This window comes from Trachemys scripta, chromosome 10, assembly GCF_013100865.1.
Source record: "Trachemys scripta elegans isolate TJP31775 chromosome 10, CAS_Tse_1.0, whole genome shotgun sequence".
Taxonomy (NCBI): Eukaryota; Metazoa; Chordata; order Testudines; family Emydidae; genus Trachemys; species Trachemys scripta.
The window spans coordinates 83,828,778-83,854,278 of record NC_048307.1 but is presented as its reverse complement, the minus strand read 5'-3'; the positions used below and the strand labels follow the sequence as shown (position 1 = coordinate 83,854,278).

Genomic DNA, 25,501 nt, shown 5'->3' with positions numbered 1-25,501 from the left:
ATTACAAATAATAGGTTTAGACAGAAATATATCTACTTTGGCTTCGTTAGTTTCCAGAAAATATTTCTATTAAAGGTAGGTTTAGCTAAACCTGTCTAAGTAAAACGTAGGGACTTAACTTGTAAAGGAAATGTATGATTGATTTTACTTGCAGCACCTTCCATCTATGATTCTGAAAGTAGTTCACACAAGTTTATAAAATTACACTTTTACTTAATTGTGAGATCGAAATGTGTTCAAATACTCTTGGCTTATTCAGGTGTAAATATATATTTGCATCTTTTAGAATAAATAAACTTCTTTGTTTACAGATCAAACTACAGAACAACATATCATATCAAATGGCAGACATACATCGTTTAAAAGGTAAGGAACTTTCTACTTGCACATTGTGTGAGAATAGCATACTAACACTGTTAGTCTTTAAGGTGCCACCAGACTCCTTGTTGTTTTTATACTAACACTAAAATTTTCAGAATTCCCTAGGAATTGTGGAGTGCATGCTGAAAGAAAAATCTAGAGTATGTCTGATGCTGGAGTATTAACAAGTGACAACTTGCGTCCTTCAACTACGGAAGTTTTACAAAACATTGTAATTCATTATCTGGTTTAGTTAATAAGGGCTGGATGGATTTCCATATCAGCCTTTTCATGTTATGCAGTGGAGGGAGAGGATTCATTCTAGCAAAAACTTTTCCAAAATACCCAAAATCATTTTCAAGGTGAAGTGTAATGTAATATTCTAAGTACCAGTAATATCAACACTGGTTGTCCATTTGTAAGGTAACTCCCTTCTCTTCATGTGTCAGTATAATAATGCCTGCATCTGTAATTTTCACTCCATGCATCTGAAGAAGTGAGTTTTTTACCCATGAAAGCTTATTCCCAAATAAATCTTTTAAGACTTTAAGGTGCCACCGGCCTCCTTGTTGTTTAAATTAGTATTAAGTAATTTGTCTATTGAGGTAAAAATTACGACTGAAGGGATGAGGGGGAGAGAGATTCTGACTCCTGCATGACATAGAAAATTATAGAAATGGAAAAGGACCAGAAAATTCATCTAGGACAGTGGTCACCAACCGGTTGATCCTAAAGTATTTCCCAGTCTATCGCAATCTCAGGTGGCAGAGCAGGGCTGCTGCTATGGCAGGCTCCCTGCCTGCCCTAGCCCCATGCCGCTCCTGGAAGCGGCCAGTGCGAGTGGGGGGACAGGGGTCTCCCTCTGCACACTGCCCCTCTCTGCAAGCACTGCCCTCGCAGCTCCCATTGGCCGGGAACGGGGAGCTGTGGGGGTGCTGCTTGCAGAGAGGGGCAGCACGCGGAGCCACGTAGGCCACAGGGGCACGTGGGGCTGGGGTAGGCAGGGAGCCTGCCTTGGTGGCAGCCACGCTACACCACCAACTGGGAGCCGCCAGAGTTAAGTGCTGCCCGTCGGGAGGCTACACCCCAGCCCTGACCCCCCTCCCAGAGCCAGCACCCTATACCCCCTCCTGCACCCCAATACTCTGCCCTAGCCCAGAGCCCCCCCCACACCTGAACTCCCTCCCAGAGCTTGCACCACTCACCCCCCTCCTGCACCCCTCACCCCCTGCCCCAGGCTCAGCCCAGAGTCCCCTCCCACACTGCGGACCCCTTGGCCCCAGCCCAGAGCTTGCACCCCCCCTACTCCTGCCCGGTGAAAGTGAGTGAGGGTAGGGAAGAGCGAGCGGGGAGGGGGAAGGATGGAGTGGGCGAGGCTTTGGGGGGGCGGGGTAGATCTTGGGTTGCCCTTAAATTCAAAAAGTGATCTTGGGCATAAAAAGGTTGGAGACCTCTGATCTAGGGTGTGTCTTCCTTCTCCTGGGGTGTATTGGGAAGATTGCAGATGTGTGCCCTGCATATTGTAATGTTTAGGGCCCTACCAGTTTCATGGCCATGGAAAATGTGTCCCTGACCATGAAATAAGCCTTTCCCTGTGAAATCTGATCTCCCCCTTGCGGCTTGGGGCTCCCACTTGCAAGTCCCAGCTGGCTTGGGGAGGGAGAGGACTTATTCTTCTCCTTCACAGTCACTCTTGCTCTCAGGGGGAGATCAGACCAACCTCGGAGTGCCTCCCCCTGCTGCAGGAAGCTCCAGCCCCAGAAGTTTCTGCAGCTGGAGGAGATTTGTGGAGGTGGGTCCAATATCCCCCTGCTCTTGGAAGTGCCCCAGCCAGGGGGCTGCTAGCTGAGAGTCTCAGCTGGGAAGAAACAGGCCTTGTCCTTCCCTGGCATGGCAGCTGTGGGGGAGGGTGAGAGGGGAGATCAGACCCACTTCCGGGTATTTTTTTGGTTGGGACCCTCATGGTTACAATACAGTGAAATTTCAGATGTTAACAGCAGAAATCGTGAAATTGACCAATTTTAAAACTGTCTGGCTGTGAAATTGATGAACATGGACTGTGAATTTGGTAGGGCCCTAGTAATGTTGACTCCTAACTTGCTTAGTATCTTTAAAGCAATTAAGAGTAATTAATATCAATAAATAAGCATTTTAAATCTCACATTTACACCCGAAGCAGCAGGGAGGAGAAGCTTCTAAAGTAACTGTTTTGAAAACTAAAGTGTATGTTAAAGGCTAATGTAGATAGATGTAAAAGTATAACCTGTATCCTTTTAAAAAAAATTTCTTGGAGTAGAAGCACAGAATGTCTGCTGTATGCTAAGGCTGATGTGTGTATGCATAAAGTGTAACTTGCTGACCCTAGAGAGAGAGAGAGGTTTCCATTTATATTGCTATATTTTTCAAAATAAGGCGGTATATTAGGAGATTAATATTAAATTATTTCTGACAAGTAGATGCATCATATAGCCCTTTAGAATGAAGAGAGTTAAATTTTTACCATATATTCTTATCCTGAAAGGTCACAAGTGGTATTCTTGGCTTCAATATAAATGTGTATGAATTGATTTCTACTTTACATGAAGAACTTATTTGGCATGTTGTGTGGCTATACAATTTTTTTTTAAAGATTCCATGGGGGCGGGGAATCAATAAATACAGTAGAGACCAGAAAGATTTGAAAATGTGCATTTTTCATATAACATCAATGGTAAAAGGGATTAAAGGGGAGGTGTTTTTCTACTCTCTTTGATTTGTGCAATTTGGCCTAGAACAACTAGCAGAATTACGCCAAGAGTTCATTCGTCAGGAGGACCAGCTTCATGAGTACAAGAAGAACAATACTCGCCTTGTGAGGAGGCTGGAGTATGAGAGGTATGATGCTTTTGAGTGTTTGTAATAACCACAGATTTGTGTACAGTTCCCATCAATGTGAACTCCACAAGCTAGTCAAATAGATCTTTAATCCTCAAATAGACCTTAATCAATAGATAGCTGACAAATCAAAAAAGCTGTCAGGATTTCTAATGTAAATCTTTATTTTCTGGTGTTTGTGTTTTGTTGGGAGTGGGAAAGTCTCTAGAGAAATGTGACTTCCCAGAATTGTGCTTTTTATTCAGTTTGACTTAAATCCTATATCGTCTCAAGTACGAGTTGAGACAATAGAAGAACTATATTTAATCAAACTGGGTTATTGAAGTGTTTATGGTATGTTTATCAAGGTCTTCATGACAAATTTATTTGATTGGAATTGAGGTAAAAAGACTGTGTTTAGGCTGAAATTAACTTGAAATGTCTGCTATAAATTTGGAAGAAAAATCAATTTTTAGGAAGCAATTCTTTCCCCCACATATTGTAGGGAAGGGTGAGACACAGTAATATTGAGAAAAGGCTTAAAACTTCTGAAAGGACAATTTATAATGTGTTTGGGTAAAAGTGTGTGTATTGGGAAGCTTTCAGGACAAAATACATAGAGTAGAAAATTAAAGCTTTGCAGGGCTACTACCTCTTCACATTTTATCCCCGAACCCCCTAATTTGTGAACCATCCTTGGTTCACTTCTATGCCTAAAAACTGGTTTTAAAAATAGATTTAAGGGTCTGTTACTTTCGTATTTGTTCATGTGCTCCACCTTTCCTTCTTGAAGCTGCTGTGATAATATCATGTTCTTTTGTCATCAGTATTAATTGGCTGTGGCTAGCACATAAGATACTACCTTCCTCTCTGTCAACTCAAGCCTTACAAGAGATAAAACACAGAGAGTAGATGACGGGTTTCAGAGTAGCAGCCGTGTTAGTCTGTATCCGCAAAAAGAAGAACAGGAGTACTTGTGGCACCTTAGAGACTAACAAATTTATTAGAGCATAAGCTTTCGTGGACTACAGCCCACTTCTTCGGATGCATATAGAATGGAACATATATTGAGGAGATATATATACACACACATACAGAGAGCATAAACAGGTGGGAGTTGTCTTACCAACTCTGAGAGGCCAATTAATTAAGAGAAGGAAAAAAAAAAAAAAAAAAAACTTTTGAAGTGATATATATACACACATACAGCTCTCTGTATGTGTGTATATATCTCCTCAATATATGTTCCATTCTATATGCATCCGAAGAAGTGGGCTGTAGCCCATGAAAGCTTATGCTCTAATAAATTTGTTAGTCTCTAAGGTGCCACAAGTACTCCTGTTCTTTTTTTAGAGAGTAGATGGAGGCAGACATAACCACCCTGGGTTTAGCTACTGAAAGCCTAATGGGATAAGCAAAGCAACTCTCTCATTTTGAGACGATAGCCCTTTACTTGTTTATGTGCCCATAAATAAACATTGGATGCAATGGAACACATTAAAACTAACATAGATTAACTGTTTATTCAGCCAATATACCTGCACAGGAAGGAATGAACTGCGTTGTATCCTGGTTCCTTTTAACTTGAACAAACTTCTAATAATTAGAGAAACCCTAATATGTCCTTGTGGACTGCAGTTTAACAGTAATTTGCTGATATTTTAACTGAATTAATGGTCTTTTCATCTAGGGCATTCTTAAACATACTGTTAAATTCCTACAAGTTGTAAAATTATCTGTTTCCGTGATCAGTTCTGAAACTTATCCAAAAATATTTAAATACCTTAATGACACATTTCAGATGCAAAATCCATTTTGAGTAAATAAACACAGTTATAATAAATGTTATTTCTCTGAAGATAAGAATTAGTGATTTCAGAAGAATAGAGAATTCATGTGGGTGAGATTGTAGAAAGCTACTTTGTTTAAATGAAAAGGTTTCTAAAGCTGTGTTCAAAATCAGTTTACTGACCACTGGCTTTTCTATTATAAACTAATATGAAACTCTTGCACAGATTCTCTTCTCAATATAGAATTAATAATATTTTATATGTATAAAGAACATTAAGGTTCAAATTCAAGCACTCAGAACTTAAGAAAGGCCATAATTAAGGTTGCCTGTGCAAGTGTAATTTGGTCTCCTTGTGCGTGTGTATTACGATTGTCTTTAATTATGATCACATTTCTTTTGCATAGTACCTTAAGTCTGGCATTTCTGAACTTGAGTGCCTTACTCTGCACCCTTGATATTTTTACTATAGTTTTGTGTGTTTTTTTCCTAGTTTTTTTTTAATCTGATAAAACATACCATCCTATTGCATTATATTGACACCCACATAGTTCATCAGCATTGCTGCAATCTTTAGATCCACTGAACAGACCTTGTTACTAGCGCCAACGGAGTATCTGGTAGTAGTAGTTTGCCATCCTTTCTGAGGATGGGCACTGAAGAGGATGAGAAACTTTACTCATGAGTTTCACAGATATTTGCTGATGGCAGAGGAATGGTGAGACTCAGGAATTTTGGGTTATTTTCCAGGCCTGTAAGGGAGTGTGCTCTACTGGTCACAGACCTTCTGCTCACCCCACCTCTGAAACCTTGGTATTTTCGGTGCTATCCCAGTTTCTAATCCTCAAGCTTCTTGTGCCAGTCGCCTTTCTTTTTCTCCCAGGCAATTATGGGAGACTTGGTATAATCCAAATCAAATGTGTAACTGTTAATGTGCTTCCTATTAAGTTTGCAGTGTGGACAACAAATCAAAGACATGAGAATGCAACATGAAGAAAATATAAAGAACTTAATGGACCAAGTTGCACAAGAACAAAAGGTAAATAGTGGCTAAAAATAATACTGTTGTCGAAATAGTGAATTTTTTGTTTCAATATAAGGATAGCATCATCTTGAGCAAAAAAATGGGAACTAGTTTGGATGTCTGGGACACTGGCTTGGGTTCACCAAAATGTTACCGTGTAATTATTTTGTTTTTTTATTTTGTTTTAGTTCGAGACAGGAAACACATTTAAGGTCTGCCTTGTAAATCAGCAGCTCTAGAAACACTTGCTGTATCCCATCGTGGAGCTGGATGCTAGATTTTTGCCAATGAGATATGCAGTGTAACTAACTGTTAGTCCAAGGCCTATGTATGGTAACTTCCTACTAGAGGCAGAGGGGTAGAAAACCTATTAATAATGATGGAACTAATTTTTTCTAAAGTTTACTGTACAATACAGTACAAGCAAAATACATGTATTATGGTGGAGTAATGGTTTTCTTGGCATTCCTTTGGAATGACTGTGATATCTGCTTCACAAATGCTATAAGGAGTTCCGCCATTCCAAATTCATGCCAATGAAAGCTTTGTACAACCACACAATCGTCCATTTTCTCTCTAGATAGAAATGTAGTGGCATGCTTTCAGCCAGGCAGCAGCCTAGCAACCCTATTTGTGGGTGAAGTTCATGTCTAAAATGAACTTCAGGTACAAATCTGAGTAATTGAACCTTATTTAATATGCACCTTCGTTCAGATAGAGGTATACCCACTCAGTAATTGTACCCTTATTCTATTCTGGGGATATAAATTGTTCCTGCAAAAGGGAATTACTGAATTGAGCTCCATATGAACCAGTTACGATCTGTTCTGCTGTAAATGGGAGTCATTGCTTTGCACAAGGCACTCAGGAATCCTTACCCTTGTGATGCACCTGTTGGGGGAAGAGAAACATGGTCGAGGTGGGCCCTTTACAAGCCATAAGCCTAGATTCACTCAGGGACCTTTGTGTTTGAAGTCTGATTTTGTTATCTTTCTGAAGGCTCTTTTCCCTCTTGCCCTGAGACACGTTTTTTGATTTTTGCCATGTTCTTGAATTGGCATTTCTTTCTGATAGTCAGTTCCTGCACAACTGCAGGAATTGACTCATGTTTGGAGCACAGTTGCCAACTTTCACGTGGTAAATAAGCACCCTCGACTTTCACAATAAGCCAAAAATCAAGCTAATCCCATTTGAAAACAAGGCCAAAACAAGCCAGTCCCAACACTCTGTGACTAGATCCCCCCGGTGTGCAGTCTAGGACTGTGGTGGGCCCACTGTGCACTCTGCTTGCCGGGAGCCAATCGGGGAAAAAAAAAAACAAAAAAAAAGCAACAAGCTACAAGCCAAAAACTAGCCAACAAGCAACTCACAAGCCAATTAAGGCAAAAACAAGCCCAATTTCTGCATTTTTATTTGCGGGTTTGGCATGTCTGGTTTGGAGGGCACGGGCAGCATGTATATGTGGCAGGCAATGGCAGATGTTGGCCTATAAGGGGTCTGGTTCATGCTCTGCCGTATTATCTACTGCTCTCAAGGTTCAAAACCTTTAAGAGTTTGGAGCTAACCATTCTCCTCCTAAAGAGCCAAGACCTAGGAGTGAGAACCCTGCAAGGTATGTTCAGAGAAGCAGAATTGCGAGGTGAGTGAGTGATTTCTCCCCTCCCCTCCAAGGGTCGTCTTCATTAATGTTTAATCTGTTTTAAAAACAGGATACACAGAGAATCCAGCCAAGACAAGACATTGAACGGAGTTTGAATGATGATCAAACAATATCTAAGACCATTCAAGTGACAGATGAGAAAAATGTAGTAAAGAATGAAGAACCCTCAAGCAATCACATCCCTAATGGCAAAGGTATTTCCTTTTTGCATCACAGGATAAATATGCGTTAATTGTATTCTATCCCTCCCCGTCAAACAGAACAATTGTTTCTGAGCTAGGACAGTGAGCAGCCTGCCTCAGTTCAGTTGTGATTGGCTAGATAGTCTGATTACAAAAACTACGGGTATGCTGCCCTTGTCCTTCTCAGCACAGAGGGAAAAGACTGAGTTTGGAGTTCGATCCGCCCTTCCATTGGTCCCTCCAGAACGGAGCTGAAGTCCACTAGCAGGGCAGAGTGCAGAATCTTGTGCTGGCATTGCTGGCATTCTGCCTTGTCTGTGGATAAGTGACTCGATTCCAGTGCTGTTAGCCCAGCAACTTTCACCAATGCTAAATTCACTATTAAAGTCAAAAGAACAACACAGAAGAACTTAATGTTTTTATTTTGACAGAGAAAATCAAATCAGGAGGTGATGCAGGCATGCCTGGAATAGAAGAGAATGATCCTGCTAAAGCTGAAGATACTCCTGCTGGTTGGAAAAATCATGTTCTAATGTTCTAGGATATTGCTATTTGATATAATTCTGATTTAAATCTCTGAAGTGTTAGACAGCCAATTAGTCAGTGAACATTTAAATCCAGATGATTTCAAACCCATATATGTTAGGAGTTGTGTGTCAATACAGACTTTTTCGGTCAAAAAACTTTCAGATTTTTGGTAGAAGGTAAAAATGTCAAGTGCTTAAGTCAATGGGAATTAAGTTGCTTCGTCATTCAAGCTTTTTTTTTTTTTGAAAACTTTACCCAGAAGTTTTAATTTCTCAGTTGTAGCACTGGGATTTTAAAATAAAATTTGGTATAAATAGAACTTTGTTAAAGTAAAGCCTAGAATATAGTGGTGGTTCTGTTGGACAAAACTCTTATTGTGAATCCATTTATTTTCTTTAGCTTTAAAGAAGCCTCTTATTTCAACTTCTCAAAGTGAAGGTCATCAACCCAATATGAATCTTCCTACTGTACAGCCCCACTTGCCAAATATGATTCCAGGTATGAACTCTTAACAGGCGACATTTCAAAATCTCATAAGATCTTGTTCAATAGCTAATTTCTGCTACCAAATCATTTAAGGTTAGCTGCAAGCATCCACTGACTCTGACCTTTTAAAACCACAAGAAACAGTAAATTATGATTTTAAGCCTAACCAGTTAGATTTAGTTCTATTAATGTCAGGCAAAGAGCAAGGGTAAAGAAGATGATGATCATGTGGGTTTGATTTTTTGTTAAAGTCCTGGGGAAAGGTTGGATTCTGTCTACACTATAGTTGAAAATGCATCTTCAAATGCTATCCTTGTTAGGAAGGTGAAACATACTTTGTGTTTGTGTAAATTGACCAAACAGCGTTAGGATATTTATAAGTTGTGCCAGTAGAATTACCAGTGGTCAAACGAAAAATGTCCCTTAATGGTTCATTGCAAATTCTTAAAGAAATTAAACTTTAAGATACTAAAACTAGTGGATTTTTGTGTTCAGAGTTTGCATAGGTATACGCTTAAAAAGTTTTAAATTTCCAAATAGAGACATTTCTTAAAGATACACTTTCTACATCTATTTCTATAATTGTACATAGCCTCTGTGGAACAAAGTCAGAGCCATTTCGTTCTGGGTAAAATTAGTTTTCCTTGTCTCTAAGAAAAGCAGTAGAGATTCTGTGAAATCTTGGCCCCACTGCATTCAATAAGAGTTTTGCCATTGAAATCAATGGGGCAAGGATTTCACAGGATTTCTCTGTGCTCCTTATTCATGTGTATCTGCCACCCTATTTGCAGTGGCTTTGCATTTAAATCAAGGCTGTCAAATGGTTAAAAAAAATAGCAATTGCAAGATTAAAAAGTCTCAATCCGTTTTAATTGCATTGTTAAACAATAGAATACCAATTTACATGTAATTATAAATATTTTGGATGTTTTTTATACATTTTCAGATATTGATTTGTTACAATACAAAATGTACAGTGCTCACTTTATTTTTGATTACAAATATTTGCAATATAAAAGACAAAAAAATGAATATTTTTCAATTCACCTCATACAAGTCTACTCAGTCCTATATCTTGTTCAGCCAATCGCTAAAACAGACAAGTTTCTTTACATTTACAGGCGATAATGCTGCCTGCTTCTTATTTACAATGTCACCTGAAAGGGAGAGAGGGCATTGGCATGGCACTGTTGTAGCCCTGCCATCTATCTGTCAGATATGCTAAACATTCATATTTTGACTTGTAGACTCTATAAAGTTTTACATTTTTTTGTTTTTGAGAGCAGTTATGTAAAATTAATACAAATAATTCTACATTTGTAAGTTGCACTTTCACAATCGATTGCACGACAGCACTTGTATGAACTGAATTGAAAAATACTGTTTCTTTTTACAGTGCAAATATTTGTAATCAAAAATAATATAAAGTGAGCACTGTACACTCGGTATTCTGTGTTGTAATTGAAATCAAATATTTGAAAATGTAGAAAAACACCCCAAAAATATTTATAACAACTTTAAATTGGTATTCTGTTGTTTAACAGCGCAATTAAAACTGCGATTAATCAGTCATTTTTTAATCTAGTTAATTTGTTTTGCGTTAATTGCTTGACTTAACTGCAATTAATTGCCAGCCCTAATTTAAATTACTTTTGAAATCCTAAATACTGTACAGGAGGTATTGATTAAAAATCTGGGACAGAATGCATGTGGGGCGGAAGCTTAGCACAATCCTATGCTTATGGGGTCAGAAACTTCCCTACACATTGAAAAGTATATGAGTGAAGCGGTCAGTGCCTTGCCGTCTTCATTAATAGAAGTGTGGACTACACTAAATTATCTTCAGAGGAAGCTTTGTAAGCTCCCTTTTACATGGTACAGAAGGAAAACTAAATGGGCAAAATAACACCTTTTTTCATGCTGTAGATTTAAATGCTGACAATGAAGGAAATGTTAATCTTGTGAAGCAGATCCCTCCAAATCCTCCTCAGCTCTTGATTCCTGAACAAAACTTGGAAAGTAAAGAACACAAAATTGAAACTGAACTTGGAAAACAAGCTCCAAAGGAAAGAGTTGGTGACTTCCAGAAGATGAAGCAAAGTAAGTTAGTCAATACCATTGTATTTGTACTTCAATCTCTTGGGATGCGTGCATGTCTTTTTGTGTCATATCTGTTGCAATAACACCCATTACCAACAAAGTGACCAATTGTGTGGGTGGCCTTATAGAAATTAAACATGCAGAAAATTTAAATATGTGGGAAATATTACTACAGAAAGTACATTCCTTAATTTTCTTAAGACAATAGCATGTCACTGTTCAGAGAGATTAGTTTTAATTATTCAACTATCTTTATGGGTATTAAAAATGTAGCAATTTATAACACTTTACATTTTAAATAAGAATTAAGTATGAAGACATTCAATCAAAATATTAAAATCAGTTTGTATGTTGCAGGTAGACAGCTGCTTGTATCTATCCAATATGCCTTAACTCAGTTTTGACCCTTTTTTCTTAGTGACCATGCCTTGCATGCTCTTATAAAAGAAATAGTTTGGTACTATAATGGGGGAGGAAATTGACTTGGTTTGGTTGCTTTTTTGCATATTGTTCAGAAGCTTTGTTCTGTTCCAAACATATCTCCCAGAAGAACCCTTATGTTGCCTTCTGTCTGTGTTGGAGAATTATTTTTCTTCTGACAGAAGCAAGTTGCACTTAATGTGCAGAATGAGTTGTAGTCCTGCCAAGGATGGATTAGTGGGCAGAGTGTAGGTGAAACAAAGGTGCATCACCAATACAATTTCACATGGCTCTGTAATTTATCATGTGGACTGCATGTTGTGTGTTACACATATAGTATGTTTTGTTATTTTTCATCTTAAAATTTTATTTAATTTTGTCTTGTTTTCCTAGGAAGTCTCTCTTCTTGTAAAACTGTTTATATTTAGTAGTTTTAAAAGCTCAAGATTGCACTGGCTTGAGTACTTACGTTGATTTATACATTTCATCCATTTTCTTGCATCAAAACAAAGGTGCTGAAACTTTTCAGATGAAAAGTTCCCTGTGAAGTGTGGTTCTATGGACCGGGATAGGCTTTGTACTTCCTCTTACAGTCCCAGATTTGTGCTCTTAAAAAACAAACAAACAAAAAAAAACCCTCTTCTGGTTGTTTTTTTTTTTTTTTTTTTTTCCTCCAATTGAAAAGCATTTTATGAACATCTCTTTAAAAATAAGTGACTTATGGAAACTTAACTTTTGTTCAGTATTGACTTTTTAAAAACGTTCTCCAAATGGTGTGCATGTTATTCATGGAAGAAACAAAAGACTAGTTTTGGTGATTGAACATGCTTAAATCTACTTCTGAATGTGAAGCTTTAGAACAGTGAAAACTAACTTGTCTATGGTAAGTCTGAAGCTCTTGTGCTGCTTTTAGGCAGGAAGATATAACGATATAATAATTTTTTATTTTATTTTTAAGCAAAGCAGAATCAATTAAATGAAATGAACTGACTTTGATTCAGAATACTTATTTTGCATACTGAACAAACTTTCTCGAACAGTGCTTTGTAGTCTATATATTTCTTCCTACTAGAATAATAAAGATATTGAAATATTTAGTTAATGGAATTCTTGTGTTGACACTCTGGTTTCCCTTGCCTTTTGGAAGGGACACTGTTGCTCTGGAAGTGCACAAAGAACAGCTACTTTTCCTAAAGCAGCCTATTCTTTCTTTTTTGACTGATTTGTCCACATGTATTCCAGTTTTTGTGACGCGCAAGCAGTGAACTCACTGAAAAATGACTATAAGATAACTCTGCCAAAGAAGGTACCAGACCTGGAGCTCTCTACCAAGGATTAGTGCTGGGTAAAGGTACGAACTGAACTCCAGTAGCTAGTCTACGTGTCTGAGATTGGAACACCGTAGTGAAACTGCAGAAGCTGCTTGAGCTCTGGGAGAGTAGGTTCTATTCTGTGTAGGTGGGTCCCAATATTCTACCTTATAACCTGTTCTAATGCAGTCCAGAACCCATTTAGATAGTCTTTGGATAGAAATGTGCTGTCCTTTCACTCTGTCAAATGCCAGGAACACTCTAGGTGAATTCCTGAACGTTCTTGTTCAATCCAAACAGTAGGAGAAAGTCCTGACTACATCTTAAAGTATGGAATCTAGCTTCCATCCTTGACTGGTATGAGGCTTGGGAAAGAAAACTAGCAGGTGGATCACTTATTTAGGTGAAAGTTGAGGACTACTGTAGGTGAGGACAGGAAAATAGATCCTGTGGTTCTATGTGGTTGTTGTCTGCGCTGTCAAACCTACCAATGAGAGTAGAGGAAGGGTCAGAAGTTCGTCTCCTCTGTGACCTCTGCCTCTTCCTTGGAGGCTCTGATATCTGTTGGCCTGTATATCTGTTCCTCCTGGAGGTGGGGCTGTATGGCCCCAAAGAGCACAAGGTGGCTCACGAGTCTTTTAGCATATGTAAGGCCTCTTTGGTATGGGTATCGAGAAGGTCATGATCCACCCTTCAAGGACCCTCAGTGGTCATTGGGCCTCCTTCAGAATACTGGACAACTGTAACCAAGATGCTTTGCATGTAGTAGTTGGGGTTGCTATGGTGCTTATTGACATTTGAGACCTCGAAGGATGCTTGTAAGGAGGTGCAAGTTACCATTTGCTCCTCAGTGATGAATCTTAAGTTCTTTCCTATTTTCCTCAGAGAGTGTCTCAATAAAATGATGTTCTGGCCCAATTCAGGAAGTTGTATCTAGCCAGAAGCATTTGGCAGTTTAATTGATAGGTGCTGAGGAATGGGCTTTACAGCCAGAGAGGTATTACTTTGGGTGGTCTCTGTTTAGACCTCTTTGGGACAGCTGCAACCACCAAGGATCCAGGTATGGGGTGATTATAGAAATACTAATACCCTCCAACGGGACTTGGTAATGTCTATGTCTTCTGTGACGTGGGTGTCACTGATGCTCAGGTCTGCTATAGATCCCTTGTTTGTTCCAAGAAATTTTCTTTGATATTTTGGCATTGCCAGTCTTCTGGAAATAGAATACAGGATGTCAAGAAGTATGTGCACCTTCTCTTGCGCTATTTCTACTGGAATTTCCAAGATATCAGCCATTCATTGGAGGCGCTCCTGGAAGATCCAGTAATCACCTTACTGGCTTGGAACAGTTGGAGTGACAGCCTCATTAGGTGATACTTTATTGCCACTAGGATTGGCTGGATATCTGTCTCTTGAAGAAATTTTTGGTATAAATCCTGGGTCCAGATGTTGAGAAGTATGGTGGACTGGTTGCCCTTCTTGATGTGGTCTAAGCTGTGAGGGTGGACCTGGCTTTGGAGGCAGAAACAGTTGGTGAAGTCTTTCTGCTGTTGCATCTCCCAGTGGCTCCAGAATGGCTGTGATTGTATCTGATTGGGAGGTGGTGTTGTAGGCGAGAGAGGATTCCCCAAGAGGGCCCAGGGATGAGTTCCCTCCTTCCCCATCACCTCCTGTTGTCCCGTGGAATTTTGTCCATGTCAGAATGGCTTGGGTCAAAATGAGGAGAGTATGTTAAGTACACCTCTACTCTGATATAACACGAATTCTGATATAAAGCGGTAAAGCAGTGCTCCGGGGGGCGGCGGGGCTGCGCACTCTGGCGGATCAAAGCAAGTTCAATATAACGCAGTTTCGCCTACAACGGAGTAAGATTTTTTTTTTTTTGGCTCCCGAGGACAGTGTTATATCGAGGTAGAGGTGTATGTGGGTGACATCTCTCTACTTTACTTGGCTGAGGTGGAGGAGGGAAGAGTATATCTCCTCCATAGGTGGAGCCATTCTCTCAGGCATCGTAGATGGTTCCTAACTATCTTGTGTACAGACTGAGGTGGCTGACCCAGATGCCCACAGAGCGAGGAGTTTATTAGTGGCTAGCAATGGCAATTTTGGGAGGCTGGTTATTGTTAAGTCTCCTGGTACCAAAACGATCTGCTCTGGATGTGCATCTCGCACATTAGCAGGTAACATGGTAACAGATGTTTCAGTGCCATTGCTTTGGTACTAGTCATGGCATGCACCAGCTCAAGAAACAGTGCAGAGGCCATCTGGAAACCTGCTGGTGTTGAGGTGTCAGAGGCACAACGGGTCTCAAACGGTCTCCTACTCTCCTGGGTGCTGGTGAGGGAGCTCTGTCTCTCTCATCACTTTGAGAGCGGTGTTTTCCTCCCTCTCGCCTCAGAACTCTGCATCCAGGAGAGTTTGGAGGATGCTGTGATGGATGTATGGGACTAGCTTGCCGAGGACTGGACCCAGAGCTTACAGGAGCACTAATTGACACTGTCAACTCTGGCTTGGAAGATATCCTGAGGGACCTTTCCATGAGGAAAAGGTTTAGGTGGGATTCCCTGTGTGTGTGTGTGTGTGTGTGTGTGTGTCAGAAAAAGCCTGACCTTGAGCATTGGAGCAATACGTGTGCTTCAGTGAGGCGGAAGAAGCACCTCAGGTGTCCATTATTAATATGAATAGTGGCTTTGCAAGAGGGACAGGATCCTGGGGGTTTTGATTTCACCATGTCCAGGTGGTGCTGTGCTGGAGCACCTCCCATCTAAATCCTTTTTTTTTTTTTTTTTTTTTTTTTTTTGCCAATGAGTTTAAAAAGTATACAAATCTAAGAATTATAACTACAATGCTGACTTAAAACCTAGCTAGAGAAGGAAATTGCACAGTGCTCAGCATGGGTTCCAGCTTGTCTTTGGCAGTAAGGCAGTGAAGGCTGGTTGTGGCTGTCCAACCCTTATGCCCTTGGTTACAGGGCACAGGTGAGTGCCCAGGGGACACTGCTGTCGAAAAGAATCGGACGTTGTATGCATGGTGGGAGGGGAGGCAGGCACACCAGAAGTGGAATACTTGTGGACAGTTTCCTAAACAGTAATGGTTTTGTAGGAGCAGTTACTTAGCTTGTTTCCATACCTGGCTGCAGTCAGCTCATTCAAGAAAAAGGGCAGCTGGTGGATCGTATAAATATAATAATTTAGCTCTTGGTGCTTCTGTGAGTCCATAGCACTTTACAGATATTAATGTAATGAAATATCAAGCTTTTGCAGGGCACATGGGAAAGAGTGAGAGTTGAAGTAAAAGTGAAATCTCCAGAAAATCTGTTTTGAAATTAACAGAATTCTCACTATAAGCTTTAAATGGGAAAAACTCCACACCTAACATACATGACCAATTTACTGAAAGCTTTTGTTTTCTTGTGGGCTGCAATGGTCCCTTATTTTTGTAATATAATCTTTTGGGATTTTCTATAGCACCTTTTTCCCGTAGTATCAAAGCCTATATTTTCTTTTTCTCTTATAGTACAAAGCTGCTTGGTTTAGATTCTTTTGTTTAGATTGTTAGGCTCTTTGGAACAAGGAGTGTGTCTCAGACCTCGGATGTGCATGTAACAGCTAACACAGCAGAGCTTTGATCTCATTTGTTCTTCCATAATACAAATAACTAATAATCTTCTCACAACTTGTAGGAAGACCTGGGTATGTTAACTAAAAAGAAAAGTAACTCTCATGCCAAGCTCAATCTCTGTAAACTGAATTTTTTTAAAATTGGCAACTATATGCCCTTATTTTTAAATTGGTGAGAAACTTGGTGTGCAATATCAGTGAAATTCATTTTTTCATCTTTTTAAGGCTTTGAATGTTTTTTTTTGTTGCCAAACTTTACTGTCCTGTTAAATCACACTTGGTCTGCTTGGTTTTATTTTTTGAACACTAGAAATTGGTCCAAACACTTCATCTCCTGCTTTCAAGTTTTACATTGAGGCTTAACCTTTAATGAATTCTCAAAATGATAGATGTTTTTCATGTCTCTTATATACTGGTACTGAAGATTGATTTTTTTTTTTTTTAAACATTTGAGCAGTGTCATGCAATTGAGATTAAACTGTTTCTATTCACTTATCAATGGACAAAATATTGTATTGTATGAATTTTATTTGAAATTGGGAAAACTTAATGGAACTATAGCCATGGAAGTTGTTTGAATCTCCAACAAAAAATTTCCCCAAAGTGAGCATGTCTCAAGAAATAAATATGTTCTTAATAGCAAATTGAGGTTCATCTGTGCATATGAATCTCTTTATTTGATAGTATTTATAACTAATTTAAACTAAACCAACCTAATAGGCTGTTTTAAAAATAAACAAATATAGCCTATTCTGTAAAAAGCAACAGAGGGTCCTGTGGCACCTTTAAGACTAGCAGAAGTATTGGGAGCATAAGCTTTCGTGGGTAAGAACCTCACTTCTTCAGATGCAAGTGGAGAAGGTGGATAAGGAAAAGTTATTTACTTATTCCCATAATACAAGAACTAGGGGTCATCAAATGAAATTAATAGGCAGCAGGTTTAAAACAAATAAAAGGAAGTTCTTCTTCACGCAGCGCACAGTCAACTTGTGGAACTCCTTACCTGAGGAGGTTGTGAAGGTTAGGACTATAACAGAGTTTAAAAGAGAACTGGATAAATTCCTGGTGGTCTATTAGCCAGGACGGGTAAGGAATGGTGTCCCTAGCCTCCCTCTGTCAGAGGGTGGAGATGGATGGCAGGAGAGAGATCACTTGATCATTGCCTGTTAGGTTCACTCCCTCTGGGGCACCTGGCATTGGCCACTGTCGGTAGATAGGATACTGGGCTAGATGGACCTTTGGTCTGACCTGCTACGGCCTTTCTTATGTTCTTAATATCTTGCTCTTCGTTGTGGCACAGTGGATTTAATTATTCTTAACTAAATCTTGATAAATATTTGTCCATTCTAGCCTTCAATATCTGACACAACTCTTTAGCAGCTATATTTTATTCCTACCTGTGTTCCTCCATTTTTAACCTGAATTATCTGACTGTAAGTTATGCTAAATTTGGCTGACCTAAAGTTGATTGGTTCTCTTCATATTTGAAGACTCAGTGTTGTTTGTTTTTCTGTAGACTGAGCATGATCAATTCTTCTTCTCCTCATATGTCTTTATTTACAAAACTTAACAGTGTATTTCTCTCCTGAGTTCTGACCTTTATTTGTTTAAAATGCAGTACCAAGAATTCACGCAGTAATTAACGTAGTGCTAATTAAAGCAATTGTCTCTAACATTTTTTAGATAGGAGTGGAAAATGTGTAATGTATCTAAATTTGACTTTCTGCTTGTGAGCAGGTCATAATTTCCTCTATCCTGGTATATGAACCTATTTTTGTGCGTCGTCTTGTATATGGATTAATTTTGAAAAGTTCTGAGAATAGGCCAGTACAGCTCAATAGACGTGTGCACTACTTGTGATTGCTCAAAGAAGAAACGTGATGTTGTTTCTGTCCCCTGTGTGTTTGTTTTTTGAGACTGCATAAATGCATGTAGTACATACCTGTGCATGTAATCTTCCAATTTCCTTGTATATGACTTAGAAACTTTCTGTGGACACTTGTGCCAGTTAAACTCAGATTTGCTTTCTGTGAATATTAGTGCAATAAAAAAGACATACAAACATAGCTGAAGAGAACTCACTTAAAAATTCAAACAAATCTTTGTGGAAAACCTTACTCAGTATTTGCCAATCTCTGTTAATCACATGCTTCATTGTGTACAGTAACATTAGCTTTTCTTAAAGCAATGCCACTCTCAGAGTCAAATCATCCACTGCATGCACGCTTTTCTCTGATCCGAATGTTGAAGTGGCATTCTCCCATTCAGTTTTTCTGCATTTAATTGCTTTTTACATATGTGACTTTACATTGGTGATGATCGTGATCTCCTCAAATCTCAATTTTTAGCTTCTCTCCAATATATAAAGATTGTATTGCATTTTAATCTAGTCTCCAGTTGCAATCCTTCCAGGTTCATATCTGCGAATTTGATTATCATATTGCACTCTCTCCTCCAAGTAGTTGATAAATGTATTGAATTGTAGTGGACTCAGACCCCCCTGGATACTCCACTGAACACCTGTTCTCAATTTGACATTAAACCATTAATCTTTTCTCATATATTTTTAGTTTGTGTATCCGTTTTATAGTTCCAATTAATTCATGTTTTTTGTAGTACCTTATTTCACTGTGGAACTATTCCTCGTACCCGCTTAAAAGCATAAGAAGATATTTACTATATTTTTTTAAACTTTAAATCGTAACAGGAAAGTTAGTATAAAGATATAGTAACTACATAGTTCAGCAAAAATATTCCAAAGACTCCAGACAGATCTTTGTTGGATTGGACCAGAGACAGCATGGTGCACTCAGGAGACTAGCTGAATTCCTTTGAAGTATTTATACTTCACCGTGAGCAGAAAACCACCAATCTGCTTTCTAAGGAGAAGATTTTTTTGAATTTTTGCCAATGTGATGGTAAAAGTTAGGCAAATCTAAATTTAAATTAAAAATTCTTCATATTCGTGGATAAATCCTGGCATTCGAGGAAAAGTGAATGGTATTTCTGGATCTTCATATATGGAGCCTTTTATTTAAACACTTTTTTTCTCCAAAGAGTGAAGCTCATAGTAACCAAATACCATAAGAACTAGCTGGCATGTGCCACTGACAAGCAGAATTCTCATAACTCCGTTTAAATGATCAAGTAAATCTTTTTGCATGGAGATGTTTTCATAAAACAGTATTAGTTTTTCACAAGTGACATGGCTACAAGGACTGAAGATTCTAACCTTATCGTCTGCTTTGTTAGAATCCTTTCTTTTCTTTTCTTTTCTTTTCTTTTCTTTCCTCTTTGCTTCTGACTTAATCCTTTGCCTACTTCACAGGCCGATTCTTTGATGAGAATGAATCCCCTGTTGATCCGCAGCATGGCTCTAAATTGGCGGATTATAATGGGGATGATGGTAACGTGGGTGAGTATGAGGCAGACAAACAGGCTGAACTGGCCTACAATGAAGAAGAGGATGGTGATGGTGGAGAAGAAGACGTCCAAGGTGAGCTTGGGCCTTGTCTCCATCCCACTAAAGAAAAATCCACACTGAGTTTACTTGTTGAATTTGTGTACAACTTCAATATTACTAGTTAATCAAAGCTGCCTTAGCATGAAAGAAATGTTCTTCAGGCAGTCTTTCTCTTATGTTTATACTTGCTGTTTCAAAACCAACCTTATAATGGTGTTCAATACAGCATATTTTAACATTGTATAAAAATCTTTGAAACAATCTGCTTTATTATGCTAGTAAAGTTAGGATGACTGAAATTTCAGGAACAGTTTTATTTGCCTTCAATAATCAGGAAGTCTCGTAGTTAGTTATTTTGAACACACATGCGTCTGCATTCATTAAAACAATTTCAAAGGCATATTAACATGTATTTTGAGAATACTACTTATATCTATAGTATCACAACTATCTTAGGATGCTATATATTTGCTGATCGTAAAATTATCATCATTTAGCAGCTAAAACTATACTAAACATTTTTGTGCTTAATACACAGATTCAACAGACATTCAATTCACCCTATTAACTTCAGAACTAGTTAACTCAGTCAGCTAATATCCCTTTATATGTGCATGCCTCCATCTTTTGTTCTGCGTGTACTTCAGTGTATTGACTCTTTGTTGCCTGGCTCCAGTTACACTATTACTGTTGTATGGTAGTGTAGTAGTATGTACAATTTTATGGAGAAAACGTTTAGGGTTCTAAATATATTTCCAACTAAAGGAAAAGTGCATAAGACAAAATATTTTGAAGTTCTATAGGTGCCCTGTTCTTGATCATCTTATTGTAACCACATATTCTTTTCCTGAAAAGTTCCCAGATAACAAGGTTTGTACAGCAGGAAATAAATTTGAAAGACTTTCTTTTAAGCATAGTTAATGGATACCCTAAATATGGCTAGAACCAACTGACTAGTGTAGTTGTGCATTTAAATATGCATCATGCTGTGGCAGTGTTGGCGTGGGAAAGCTAATGAACAGGTGAAAGAGTACATAAGTACAGATCGGAACGTTGAGCAACGAATTAACTTACTGACAAATGAAAATTACTGCTACTCTTCCAGCATGAGGCTCCTGTTCTTGCAGTTTTGATCAAAAGTGACAGGTGCATTTCTAAATGCACTGGATTACTGTCTTCAATTTCATCTGAATAGGGCTGCCATGTCTTCAGTTCTAATGGTCTGTAAAACCCACTTTGTGTCTTCGATTTGGAGATCTGACCAAGTAGAAAACGCAGCCTGTTTATTTTATTGCCATTGACTTACAGAAGTATGGGGTGTCTGCTCTGAACCTTCCATCTTGTAACGTTAAGGAAAGAGTCCTATCTAGACGCTCACACGTGTAACTGTCTAAACCATGCATCAAGATTTTCAAAAATAGGAGCTTAAAGTTAAGCTTCTGTCTGGTTTTTTCAAAAGAGATGAGCATCCAACAGCTCCCTCAGTAGGTACTTGTTGGATGCTCATCTCTTTCGACAACTCGGGTGACTTAATATGACTCCAGTTTTTTAAAACCTTAGCCATATTGCCTAGCTTTTCATTTTAGCCCCTATAATACTATGACCCTTCCTAAATCTTCTCCAAGTGCTAGTGTTCTGTATTCCACTCAGTACAGTCCCCTCTCTCTCTTTACTGCTGTGCTCTATGAATCATAAATTGGAGTTGGGGGGGGGGGGGGGGGGGGAACTGATTAGGTCAGCGTTGGACTAGATACGTGCCAGTGCAGGATTGTTCCCCTCCAGTATGCCGCTCTTGCTCACTGAGAGCTCAGTGTGAGAGTTCATAGGTTGGATTCAGTTTTGACTGACTTTTCAATAGTAACCCACCGTTATAGTGGTGTATTCTACAGAGCAAGTGATGAGATTAAGAGTAAACATCACTTGTGTTGCATGCTACTATAAGCAGTGTATTTTAGTATACTATTTTGTACACCAGTTCTTATAGCACGATTCTATTAGGTATGTTGGTGGGAAATTGAAAAGTCAGAGGCACAGAGAGCTGTGGTTAAATTGTATTTAATCAAATATGCCTTGGGTTGTAAATTGCTTTAACCTGTTTAAAGAACAGGAGTATTTGTTAGTCTCTAAGGTGCCACAAATTTATTAGAGCATAAGCTTTCGTGGGCTACAGCCCACTTCTTCGGATGCATATAGAGTGGAACATATATTGAGGAGATATATATACACATATACACACACATACAGACAGCATGAACAGGTGGGAGTTGTCTTACCAACTCTGAGAGGCCAATTAATTAAGAGAGAAAAACTTTTGAAGTGATAATCAAGCTAGCCCAGTACAGACAGTTTGATAAGAAGTGTGAGAATACTTACAAGGGGAGATAGAGTCAATGTCTGTAATGGCTCAGCCATTCCCAGTCCTTATTCAATCCTGAGTTGATTGTGTCTAGTTTGCATATCAATTCCAGCTCAGCAGTCTCTCGTTGGAGTCTGTTTTTGAAGTTTTTCTGTTGTAAGATAGCCACCCGCAGGTCTGTCATTGAATGACCAGACAGGTTAAAGTGTTCTCCCACTGGTTTTTGAGTATTATGATTCCTGATGTCAGATTTGTGTCCATTAATTCTTTTGCGGAGAGACTGTCCGGTTTGGCCAGTGTACATGGCAGAGGGGCATTGCTGGTATTTTAATATTGATTTGGATCAGCTGGTGGCAAAGAGAAATAGCTTTGTAAAAGTCTTGGATGTTTACAAGATATGATGTCTGACAATTCAGAAAAGGAATGACAGCTGGGTATTTGCTCTGTTTGACAATAAAGTTTGACAATTGCTGTGGTAGATTGTTGGGGTATTGCAAAGTTTGGTGAACCCAAAAATCTAGCTTGAACTGTGCCATTTAAAAACATTAATCCTTCTGAAATAAGGGACAAATGTCCCTGCTATGGATACTAATAAAGTAGCTATGTTTAGGGATAAATAGTGAGCTTTAGTTAATTATACAATTGGGTAAAAAAACAGCAACTGAGATGCTGGAATTTTTAGAGGGGAAAATACATAGAGTCAAAGCTGGAAAGCAGGAGTGTTGAATGTTGAGATTCTGGAAGAGACCACAGAACTCTTCCCTTCCAGTGGTTGAGGATGAAGTTACAAATCTATCAAAAGCCTACCAACCAAAGGCTGATATGAAGGATGCAATCTGCCATGCAGTGTTCATACATGGTATCTGATTAGAAATTCGACCACTTTCTGGCATCTGGGATTAGCAGTGGGGCTGGGTGGGAATGCTGAGGGGAATCTTGGATCTCACCCTCCAAAGAAATCTTTTCTCTCTACCTGTGGTTAATGTCTGGCTTAAAATATTTTTTTCCCTAAGTCCTGAGCAGGTAAATGTCATAAATGACATGGTGGATATCAGTCAGATGATAGCCTTTCTGGGTAACTGCATTCATCTTTTGAGCAGAAAGGGGGTAACTGAGAATTTTATCATACGCAGTATGATGACACTGAAAATGAACACCCAACAAAGATTGAATTGATCTGAAGATGAAAGAAAACTATAAAAAAAATACAGTTAATATATAAAATACAAGACTGAAGTCTAGAGTTTGCTGTTTAAAGACTTCATGAGACACTGTACTATGGTGTCTTAGAGGCTCAATAGAAAACTTTAAAATAGCAGACTTCAAAAACACTGATTTAAAAGTACAATTTGAAATACTGGACATGGATTCCACTGCTTCACAATTGACTGTGCCAAAGATTTTTGGAGTGTTCCTCCTTTTTGTGCTCATGAGGAAGAGAAGAAATTTATAGCTTGGTTCATTATCAGACCATATTCAACTTTTTTGGCAGTTATGTTGTGTGGGGTTTTTTCTTGTAATACACTGTCTGTGAATGTGGGGGAAATTGGAGAAGGCACAAAGTCTGGAGTTCTTCTGGAAAGGATTTGGATCTAATAGGATTGTGTGGCACATTTAAAAGGGACGTTCTCAACTGGTAAATATTACCAGTCCTAGAATCCCTTAAAGTCAATCAAATCTCTGAAACTCAGCACTCCAAAATAAGGGTATCTAGCACCGTCAAAATCCCACTTCTTCAGCAGAGGCAACCCAAAAAATGAAAACTGCTGGGTTTGTAATTAGATGCACCTCTACTCAGATATAATGCGACCCGATAAAACATGAGTTTGGATATAACGCGGTAAAGCAGCGCTCCGGGGGGGAAGAGGCTGTGTGCTCCAGCAGATCAAAGCAAGTTCGATATAACGCGGTTTCACCTATAACACGGTAAGATTTTTTGGCTCCTGAGGACAGCGTTATATCGGAGTAGAGGTGTATAGCCATCATGCCATCTCTGGCCTGTCTACTCTGTTCTTGTGAACAAGCAGGTTTAATGTGGTGTGCACCCATGTCAGTATCCACATATGTCTGTAACCAGATTTGTTCTGGAAAGCTATTTTTAAATGAGTTTCAGTAGTGATCATTTAGTTGTCTATTAATTTTGATCTGAATATTTCAATTGCAGATGATGAAGAGAAAGAACTTCAAATGGACCTTGGAGACTATGGAAAGTCACGCTTCAATGATGTGCTTTAAAGCCTGAATTAATATCTGAGAATTTGCAACAGAATTGAAGTGCTTCAAAACTGAACTATTTTTGTTTCAGTATTCCTTAAGATGGTAATAAAGAAACAGTAATAGGTTACTTAAAATCAATTTACTTAATGTTAATTAAGTAATGGATGGAGACATAAAATGCTGTGTGTATATATATGTACATAGTTGTACTATTGCAAATTGTATTATCAAAATGACATTTCTGTTCTAGTGAGCCAATTAAATTTAAAGACTGTACCTTACCTGCAATCTTTGCATTTAAAACAAACTAATATATTACCAATTGAGGCTGAATTGTTTCTGCAAATTAGGAAATCTTGTAAACTGGAGAACTTGTACAGTTTGTATCTTACATATGGAACAAATACACTGTGGAAACAATTGGACAGCTGAAGGACTCCTTTTATACAGGAATATATTATCTGTATGAATAAAAATACCCCTTTGTTTTCCATGGGTGCTGTATTTTGCAGGTAAGCTTTCAATTGAGACAACTGAATGAAAATGTGTAAAAAAATATGTGTGGGTTGCACCTTCCTTAATAAATTAAGAACAGAGATAGGTGACTGAAACATTCTACAGCAACTTGCCAGAAATCAGAGCCATTTAATCCTAGCACACAGTGACCAAAGTTTATATCCATAGTTGGAAATCAGTAATAGGAACTTGATCCATGCTGGAAGAGGTATGGCTAGCTGATTTCACCAGTCAAACTAAAAACTGAATCAGTATTTTAAAACTTCCCTTAACAAAGCTGTAGGAAACGTATTTGCTAACACCTTTAAAGGTTACAACTGTTTCTTAAATTAGAAGTAGTCTACAACAGTTCTGTATAAATAGTTCACATAGAGAAAACTAAAGGAAAGAATGTGCAGTCTTTGCAATCACTAGATATAATCATATGAACCCTCTAACTTCATGAACAGCTCAAGTCTGTCATTTTAATTTAAAGTTTAATACGCTGATACAGATCTCTTCAAACATTTGACATCTGCACTGTTGCTTTTCTATTTCAGAAGAGTTTGTAAGGTAGATACTTTTTTTGTATTCTGGGTTTAAATACTTTCTGAATTCTATAGAAATGGTTTTGTTTA

The 25,501-nt window shown here is 38.6% G+C and overlaps 1 protein-coding gene across 3 annotated transcripts in view; it reads left to right on the top strand.

Annotated features, from left to right (window-relative positions):
* The window catches only part of GOLM2 (golgi membrane protein 2), a 30,541-nt gene extending 5,617 nt beyond the window's left edge, over window positions 1-24,924 (top strand). The window contains exons 2-10 of one of the 3 annotated variants that reach the window (XM_034783460.1): window positions 312-366; window positions 3,132-3,234; window positions 5,951-6,041; window positions 7,736-7,880; window positions 8,300-8,380; window positions 8,796-8,894; window positions 10,809-10,982; window positions 19,661-19,828; window positions 24,316-24,924. In XM_034783460.1, coding sequence (XP_034639351.1) covers window positions 312-366; window positions 3,132-3,234; window positions 5,951-6,041; window positions 7,736-7,880; window positions 8,300-8,380; window positions 8,796-8,894; window positions 10,809-10,982; window positions 19,661-19,828; window positions 24,316-24,386 — 987 coding nt within the window. In that variant the 3' untranslated portion in view covers window positions 24,387-24,924. The remainder of the gene's footprint in view (window positions 1-311; window positions 367-3,131; window positions 3,235-5,950; window positions 6,042-7,735; window positions 7,881-8,299; window positions 8,381-8,795; window positions 8,895-10,808; window positions 10,983-19,660; window positions 19,829-24,315) is intronic. The other 2 variants (XM_034783461.1, XM_034783462.1) reach the window with 2 other exon arrangements.
* Window positions 24,925-25,501: the final 577 nt, after the last annotated feature.